Source organism: Tiliqua scincoides, chromosome 12, assembly GCF_035046505.1.
Source record: "Tiliqua scincoides isolate rTilSci1 chromosome 12, rTilSci1.hap2, whole genome shotgun sequence".
Lineage (NCBI taxonomy): Eukaryota > Metazoa > Chordata > Lepidosauria > Squamata > Scincidae > Tiliqua > Tiliqua scincoides.
In genome coordinates, this window is record NC_089832.1 from 18,049,218 (window position 1) to 18,058,904 (window position 9,687).

The 9,687-nt window shown below is 48.3% G+C and overlaps 1 protein-coding gene across 1 annotated transcript in view; it reads left to right on the forward strand.

Moving 5' to 3' along the window:
* Positions 1-2,169, forward strand: part of VSIG4 (V-set and immunoglobulin domain containing 4) — an 8,433-nt gene extending 6,264 nt beyond the window's left edge. Inside the window, exons 5-7 of the mRNA XM_066640205.1 lie at positions 733-774; positions 880-993; positions 2,147-2,169. Coding sequence (XP_066496302.1) covers positions 733-774; positions 880-993; positions 2,147-2,169 — 179 coding nt within the window. The remainder of the gene's footprint in view (positions 1-732; positions 775-879; positions 994-2,146) is intronic.
* Positions 2,170-9,687: the final 7,518 nt, after the last annotated feature.

Below are 9,687 nucleotides of genomic sequence, written 5' to 3' on the forward strand. Positions count from 1 at the left end.
CATGTGCGTTACTCCCTTGTGATGCAGCTGTGGTCTGAAACAGCCATTTTGAACTCTCTCTTCCTTCATTTCCCCCTTCCTCCTGAAAGTGTGTCCGTGTGCAGGACCACCAGTGCAGACATGGGATCTTCACTTAGTCAAGGGCTTTCTCGTGCACTTCCGCAACAGGCTGTGTCAGTGACAGGCTGTGAGGAGCAGAGGGGGTGGCAGGTCGGGTTCTTTGCGCCCTGAGTCTGCCATCACTGCCACCTTCCTCTAGCCTGCTGCCAGTTCAAGCCACAATGACCTGTTTTCCCGCATGCTTGAGCAAGAAGCAGATCAGGCCCCTCCTTGCATGCTGCTGTGAAACCTGGAAGTGCGTGTCTTCCAGTTTCATTGGCGGGGCAGTGTGGTTTGCCCCTCATCCTTGCACCTCAGGCTGCAAATTAAGTGCATCTTAAATGCTTTCTGCAAGATGACATCTGCAGAATGGACTCTCAAAGCCAGAAGCATGGCCGGTTCAACCCACCCCAGAAAGACCACCATTTTGACAGGCGAGGAACAGTGTCCACTTCCTGTTGGGTGAGACAACAGGCAAAAGATGGTAGCCGTGATGGAGATTCTGCTGAATGCCATTCTCTGTTGAACGGGATGGGTGGATTTTGCCTATAGATTTTCCAGTCCTGAAGTCACTACACAAATGAAAATGGATTTTCTTACCTTCTGACTTGGGGTCTTTGGTCTCATTTACAGAAACCTTTTCATCAGCTGATGAGGAGCATCCAGAAAGGGAAGGTAAATATCATGATATGGGGAGTTGGAAAGAAAAGCAAAAACGGAAAACTTTAAGAAGATAATCTTTCTTATGGGTAAGCTTCAGACATTGCTGTGTTGTTCCAGCTCCTCGGAAAGCCAGCCTGCCGCTCTATCTTGTGATTCTGATTGCTGTCCTGTGTGCAGTTCTGGTCTTCACAATCTTTGCAGTTGCCTTTTTCAGAAGAAGAACCAAGATGGGTAAGTTGAGTTTAAGAGAAGGGTTCCTCTGGTGGGATGGAATGGTACTACTCCTGAAGTTCCAGGAGATGGAAAGGGAGCTTTCTTGCAAAGCACTAAGTTCTGCAGGGAGATTCACTGAAGTGTACAAGCGGCCCCTCCCCTTCAGAACCATCCTGGATGGGGGAGCAAAACAGAGGCGGAGGCAGGGAGGTGAATGCTTCCGTTTTGCTTCCCACCTATAACAGTTCCAAGGGGGAGGGGCTGCTTGCATGCTGCATTGAGGCTTCCGGCAAAACCTTAACACAATTTAAGTCAGCTGGTAAAAGGGCAAAAGGGTTATTTTACCATCTGGCCATAATCAAAATCTATACATGTTTTTTAAAATTTTCTTTTAATTTTTCATTTTAATTTAAACCAGGGGTGTCCAAAGTTTTTAGCAGGAGGGCCACATCATCTCTCTGACATTGTGTCGGGGGCCGGGGAAAAAAAGAATTAATTTACATTTAAAATTTAAGTAAATGTACATACGTTTACATAAATGAATATATTAAAGATGAACTTGTATGAATGAATGAATGAATGAAGGTCTTGCGATAGCTCAAGGCCTATAAAAGACCTTGCACAAAGCAAGGTTGGCCTTTCCTTAGCTGCTACTACTGCATCACAGACATGAAACAGCAAGCAGTGGAGGAAGCCCTCATCCCACAGCTCACACAAGAGGTCAAACAGTCACCCTCACGCTGAGAGCTGTTGTGTCGGGCCAGTCCGGGCTACAACAAATCTCTAGAGGGCCAGAGATTCATTGGAGACTGGGGACTCCTTGAGGGCCGCATTGAGAGGCCTCGAGGGCCGCAAGTGGCCCCAGGGCTGGGGTTTGGGCACCCCTGAATTTTAAACGGTCATAAAATTGCAGAGATACAAAATTGCAAAATCATTCATGTGTGAATTTATGGGGGGGAACTCCAAACCACCTAACGCCCCAAACGTATAAAATGTAACACAATAACGAAGGATTCAAACCATTTATGTGTATTTGGAAGGAGATTCATCCACAGTGTAAGGAACAAAAATACAAAATAAGACAATTTTAAAATAATATACCAGATAGTCCAATCCTGACCTGCACTGGAATAGGCAGACCGAGTGGCCTGTGTTGTCTCCACCTTCCCAGTCAATGCAGACTTGCAGCAGTGATGTTGCTGGCACAGGTCTGAGTTGACCCCACCAGCTCTGCAGGGGCTCGCCCTGGGGCAAAGTAACAAATGTTCCCTTACCCTGAGGAGCCCTCTGGAGGCCAAAACTCCCCCATGGGATGCAGTGGACACCATGCTGGTCTTCCTGCATCTCCGCACAGGGAGTTGCAGTAGGACTGGGTTGTAAGTTAGGGATGTGCATTTGGATTCAGAACTATTTGGAAGTAGCTGAATAATGGTATATTGGAATAATTACAAATATTTCCAAGTCCAAATTGTTCTGAATACTCAAAATAATTCCCAATATTCAGAGTCCCACCTGACTTTTACAGAAAGCTGGCTAGGCTGGTTGCAAGAGGAGGAAAGTGAAACCTATTCCTCAGATGCCTGGCTTGCCTGCTTGAGGAAGGCAAGCGAAAGAGCCAGGGTGGTGTAGTGTTTCAGGAGTCAGACTTTGAACTGGGGGGTCCAGGTTCAAATTCCCCCTCAGCCATGAAGTTTCCTGGGTGCCCTTGGATCAGTCACTCTCTCTCAGCCTCACCTACCTCACAGGGATGTTGGGAAGACAAAAGGAGGGAAGGGACCACGTACACCACTCTGAATAAACATTCCCAGGAGAGCCTGACACGGAGGGTGGTGGGGGGCGAGAGCTCAGGGTTTGGGGTTGCTGTGGTTTTGCCAAGGGAGGGGGAATGGGGTGAGAGCAAAGTTTGTGAGTGATGTCCAGCTGTACTTATGAAATCCTGAAGCAGGTGCAGGTATACCCGTGCCTTTGACTTGTCTGACTATAACGAAGTTCTTTCTTTTTCAGATCACACCTACCAAGTGACCTAGTAAGTGGTCCTCTGATTTTGGGGCTGCATATTGGAATGTTTTGGCTGCAAAGTTCTTGGAGATGGGAATGACTGAGGGAAACTTCGCCAAACCTGAAATAGTTTTCATGTTTGTTACAGTAGCAGGAGGATGAATAAGAAGATTGGTCTGCTGGGCGACTAAAGAAAGTATTTGGGAAAAACTTGGCAAGATTGTTCTCTACAATACAGATGCCAATATTTTGGTCAAAATCCAGGGATCAGAGTTGTGTTAAAACCTTTGGGATAGACCAGAACTGGCTTGCCGTATGGAGCTATTTCTAGCTTGAACTTCTATTACAGGCCCACTGAATTTATTTAAATAATCTATCCTTTTTTGAGAGTAGAACTGCATATTGGCAAAAAAACTGTGCCCACGAAAAATGGTGGAAAGAGAAGGGCAGTCAGGATCTACTGGTAGATCTTTGGATCATTTGCAGAGGATCGGCCAAGTGCTTAAAATCTCCACCATGGTTGGCCTTGTGCTGTTCATTTCTCTCTAGTTCTTGGCATTCCTTGCCTTGTACAATAGAAGTATTGTTTGTTACCTTTGACCAGTCTTTGCATAGGTTCCAAGTTTGGGTTGAAATCCCAGATTTCTTTTTGTACAGTATAGGTAGAGGTGGGAGAAAGTGGTTTTATTTTCTGCAGATTTCGGTGTTTTTCAAAGGGTAGAAGTGCAGAAAGCAGCATGTATTTTTATTCAAAATTTGCACTACTCCTCTCAACATGCTTCTAAGATTTAGCTTTCTGTTTTAGCCACAACAATTCCATGGATGTCAGAGATGAGGGCAGCGCGAGGTGCCCGGGGGTTGCCGAGCCACGTGAGTGTCCACGTGAGGATCCCAACCTGAGGGCTGAAAACAACTACACCGAGGAACCTACAAGTAGAGGAGACTACATGAGGATGGGTGGAACTGGTCGTCCAGAAGACATGGACTACGAGTGCCTGGTGAACAAGATGGAATCTGAGTACGAACTGTTAGATGGCAAATAGAGAGTTATTGTTAAGTCAAGAGCTGAGCTCAGAATGAAACGGCGGTGGCTAAAATGTGAACATTTATTGAGAGGAAAAAGTTCATCTTTCTCTGCTCTGTCCTAATGGGCATGTATATACTTGCTTTACTTGGGCCAGTTGGGGGCACTGTTTTGCCTCAAACTCTTTATCAGAGGTGGTTCCATTTGGCTGGTCCAGAAACCTGAAGCAAACTCCTCTTGCTCCTGTCTTCATTGTGGCTTTATCCCTGAGCACCTAGGACAGGGGTGCCCAAACCCTGGCCCTGGGGCCACTTGCAGCCCTCGCAGCCTCTCAATGCGGCCCTCAGGGAGCCCCCAGTCTCCAATGAGCCTCTGGCCCTACGGAGATTTGTTGGAGTCCACACTGGCCCGACGCAACTGCTCTCAGCGTGACGACGACTGTTTGACCTCTTGCGTGAGCTGTGGGATGAGGGCTCCCTCCACTTGTTGTTTCATGTCTGTGATGCAGTAGCGGCAGCAAAGGAAAGGCCAGCCTTGCTTTGTGCAAGGCCTTTTATAGGCCTTGAGCTATTACAAGACCTTCATTCAATCATATAAGTTCATCTTTAATGTATTCATTTATGTAAATTTATTCAAATTTTAAATGTAAATTAATTCTTTTTTCCCCTGGCCCCTGACACAGTGTCAGAGAGATGATGTGGCCCTCCTGCCAAAAACTTTGGACACCCCTGACCTAGGAGAAAAGGCACCATCTGGTCCAGTTGTGCACAGAGGCAGCTCCTTCCCCATGAAGCCCTAGTTAGATGGGGAATAGCCTAGGTAAATTGGTGCTCTGTGCACAGTTCCCCAGTGTAGTCTACAGACTTATGGGGTGCACTTGTGTAGCCCTAGTTGACTGCTCAACATGGAGCCTGCTTATTAGTCACTTGGGATGTGGTGCACGAGACTGGGATGAGTTGCCCTTCTGCTAAACAGCAGTTGGAACTCCATGAGAATCTGTTTAGGGACTACGCGCAGGCCAGGCCCAGGTGTTGCACTTAAGTAGCAGGGTTCAGATCATGGGAGAATTGCCAGGCTGACCCAAGACTTGCTGACAGGGGAGTTCAGTGCACCAAAAGCCATCTCTCTTACCTGTGCCCGCTTGCCGCTCCTTGGATTAAAAAAGGGAGAAGCGCATTGCAGCCTGAACGCAGTGTTCAAGAGAGAGGGGATTGGGGGGTAGATTGTACTTGGGCCCAGGGTCATAAAGGTGGGCCAGGAGCCAAAGGAGGGGGCCTAGAAATTTCCTGGAATCTTAATATTTTGATCAGGGCCCATGAGAAGTGCAAGGGGCACCTTGTACCTGGGTCTGGGATCAGAAGGGGGGGAAGGTAACCTAAGGGGGGGAACCAGAAATTGCCTGGGATCTTAGAAAATGTTTGCATATATTTTGTGAAGACTGGTATTGGCATTTCCTGTAAGCCCACAAAACATTATATATTAGAAATTGTGATCCAATGTAGAAGGGAAAGGGGCTGGAGAGAAAATTAGCACCCCGAAAGGGGTCCAAAAGAATTTGTACCCAAATGACCTTGGGAAACTCCTGCCTGTGATGCACCAGACAAAATGGAGGCTTCCTCATGCTCTTTGCAAACCTGCTATGACCACGTAGACTCTGCTGAAATTGCAATACTTTATTGAACAATTTAAGATGCTGCTTTTTCCCCATAACGATGCGCAAAGCAACGCATGGTTTTGTTTTTTCCCCCCAAGATGACAATAAAAGGTCATGAAAAGCAAGCACTATAAATACAGCAAATGACAAGCGAATATTAACACTGACGCCCAAGCAGAAGGGCAGCCCTATAAATAAGGCAGCCATGAAGATCTCAGTGTGGGACCTGAGAATGCAGGCTGTTTGTGTGCTGTGAGTGGAAGAAGGGCTAGAATTTGTTCACTTGCAGCGAACGGCACCATCTCTGAGGGTGAGAAACTGCTGACCTGTAAAAAAGTTGGGAAACGGGGAGAGGCAGGAATGAAGTTTGAAAGAGAGAGAAAGAGACCACCACTCTGACTCCTTCCTGCCACAGCTGCTCTCTGTCCTGCAACCACCTGATTTGGGGTCCATCAGTGGCAGGTTGGGAGGGGTTAAGGGGTGACAGATTCAGGGTGCCTTTCACCCCGAAGCTACCATTACCACCTCCCTCCAGCCTCGCCACCAATGCAAGCCACGCTGATATGCTTCCAGCTCACTCAGATGAGCAAGGGATCATTCCCCTCCTTACTGGGCTTCTTGCATGCTGCCACAGAACCCAGCAGCATGGGGTTCTGGATTTCATATACAGCAACTGCGCATTCTGTCCTTGTAAATGAAACCAGAAGTCCTACACTTCTGGTTTTCATGGCAGCACATGAGGAGCTTAGTAAGGTTTTTTGGTTTTTCCTGGTAGCTTAAAGGTGACAGATCTGAAATGGCATTGGTTGCGACACCATTGGCGGAAGGGCAGAAGAGGGGTCAGGGGAACTACTAGCCACCAGATCGGATACAAAGGTTTGCATTGCACAGAGCTGCTTCTCTCTCCCGATAGTCCTGGCGAGTCTTGCGTCTGTCATTAGGAGGGATTCTTTTTCGTCCACGCGCACTCGGCGATGTTGGGCAAATGCCGCACTTTGTATATTTGACAAACTGACACTCGGTCACACTGAGTGTCAATCTCAGCTCGTCAAATACACGGAGCGCAGCACTGCAGGTCTTTGCGGTGTGTGATTGGAGACGCCACCAGCAGGATGAGACTCTAAATGGGGAACAAAGGAAGAAAGCTTTCTCTGATGAGTGCTGTTGTGAGTGCCAACCCGGGAGCGAGTTGGAGAGACACTGAGCTTCCAGCGCAGCAGACGAGACTAGGCTGAGCATAGGTGTGATGAGGCCAGCGGCTCACTCTCTGTTCCTCATGAGGTGACTCAGGGATCAGACGAGGCCCTCCGCATCTCTGCTGCCCTCCCTGACTGTCACTGGCAAGTAGCTTAGCAAAAAGGCAACTGGGGAGGATGACAGAGGTGTATAAAATCATGTAGGGTGTGGGGAAAGTGTAGAGTTTTTTTTTTCTCTCCACATGTCTAATATGAGGACTTGGGGACATAATGACAATTCAGGACAGACAACAGGAAGTTCTTCACACAACAGTGGAACTGACTGCATCAGGCTGTGGCGACGGCCACTTCCTTAGATGGCTTTTAGTCACATTTGTGGAGAAGAGGTCTAGAGTTGGGAGTTGGGTGGGACCTTAGGGGACATCTAGTCCCACCCCATGTTCATTGCAGGCAACCACTACAGCACCGCTAACAGCCTCTGCCCTTCCTGTGGACTTCCCGGAGGCAGCTGTTTGACCACTGTACTGGTTTCAATGGCCCGGAGACACCCTGCTCCCTCCTGTGGCCAACGGATCCCCCAGGAAGGCCCGCGGGAAGGATCTGAAGGCAAAATTCCTCTCTTGTTGTTGCTCCCCAGTTACCGAACTCCAGAGGGGGCTGCCTCTGTTCATGGAGGTTCCACTTAGCCGCCGTCACTAATAGACAGTGTTAAGAATAAAAGCAAAAATGAAAGTCGCTAGTGGTCATTCCCAGGACACCAACTGTGAAAGGCTTGCATCAAGTGCTGAGTTGAGAGGCAGTGGGTGTAGCTAAGGGGTGCGCACACGAGACTTTTCTCTTTTGGAGGGGAGAAGTTTGCATGCCTGGTCCTTTGGAGCAAAAGGATTGCGGGAAGAGAGAGTGAGGGAACGTTAATGTGCATTGCATATGCGCCATGCACAGGTCGCCTTGCAACTGTGGTGGGGTGCGCAGATCCCATGTCCTGCTGCACTGACAGGATTTGTATGAACCAGCCACAGGAACAGGGGGAAAAATGCCTGGTGTTTGCTTTTCTTCGTCCCTCACCCTTTTCCTTCTTCCCCAAGTTTCTTGTAACAACACAGTTGTTCCTTCCTTTCCTCACTTCATCACCTTTTGAAATGATTTAGAGCATAACCCAGATCCTGAATGAAAAATGTCACACTGACACTACAAAACAGGCTTCTCTGCTGACGACCCCCACCTCAACCCTCAGCCCTCCTCCCTCCCCCCCAAACCCACACCGCCACCTGCCTCAGTGACACTTCTGCTTAGTGGCTTCATGGTCCTCTCAAGCTCAATGCAGCCAAGATCGAAATCTCACGCTTCCTCCCACTCTCTCCTCTCCTTGTATGTGCGCCGTATCCATCAGCGCACATGGTTTCAGCTCTCTCTTTGAGTCCTTCCTCTCCTTTGCGCCCCATATTTGGCTCTGCTGCGTGTTCCACTTAGGAAGTATCCACATGCTGCTAGTGGCGTGCGTGCCACCATTTGGCCACCCCTGCCCCAGTCTGTTGTTACACCAACTAAAAGTAAGCTAAGTAAAGTAACAGACATCACCACAGATTCTCCCTTGCCTCAATTTCCTCCCCCACCCCCTGTTTCCTTTGTGGCTATCCAAATTGTAAGCCCCCTCAGGGCAGAGACCTGTTATCTTAGTCTGTATAAAATGGCAGGAGGACTGATGGAATTGAATGAATGAATAAGCAAGCAAGCAAGCAGCCTTGGAGCCCAGCCGTATTTTACCAGCTGAATTTCTATGTTTCAGGCAGCTTTTAATTACACAGAATCCCAGAGGGAAAAGAGGCAACCCCAAACAAGAATTCCAACCCACACAAGCATTATGAAGTTGGAACACTCCCAGACAATTGGTATGTTCCCCCAATTTGATGTGCCTTTAAATCATCCAAGACTGAAGACAGACAATATTCAAAGGAAGATGGCAGTCATTTGAGAGAGAATCACTTCCCAGAGTACCTGAGCACGCTTTTTTTTTTTTTTGCCTTACTGTTTCCTCAACCAAATGGGTTCACAGGCTTTTGATATGATACAGAAGCCTACACTACCCGTTAGGTAACAGAAAAAGGTGGAAGGAGTGTCCACACCTTGAGCAGAGCCATCTTCAGAACTCTGAAGAAGAGAAATGTTGGTTTGTCTCTAACTCCAGAGAGTGGAAAGGGGTTCGAAAGAAGGGTCATGGCTTGCCCACACTTCAAGCTCTAGGCAACTGTTTGGGCCAATTTTGGTCAGAAGCTCAACAGACTTTATTGGATGGCAAAATATTGCCATGCACTGTATGGTAGCCAGCCAGGCAGACCTGCGAAGATACAATGCAACACATTGGTTGGCAACCTTCAGTCTCGAAAGACTATGGTATAAGCCTACAGCACCCAGTATTCCCAGGCGGTCTCCCATCCAAGTACTAACCAGGCCTGACCTTGCTTAGCTTCCGAGATTTGATCGGTATTGATGATGGTGAAACTGCAACGTGTGTACATGCACAAGGGCAAGTGAGGCCTTTTCTCAAGGGCCTGAAAGACAGTTGTCTCCCACTAGTCTTTCATGGTGGCAGACAAATCCCCTTCCCAAATTCCCCTTCCCTTCCACTAACCCCACATGAAAAGAGAAATGATGAGTTCGGCCAAGCAGAGGAGCAGTAGGAGACCATACTGTACCTGTGTCCCTGCCGTCGGGAAGCGGAGAGGTAGGGGCACCTCCTGCTTGATCTTCGAAGGGTCATCCTTCCAGCCCCCGAGCGAAAGAGGCACAGTGTGGAGTGCAGACGAGGAAAGGTTTTGAAGGGGGCCTCTCCTCTCTTCAAG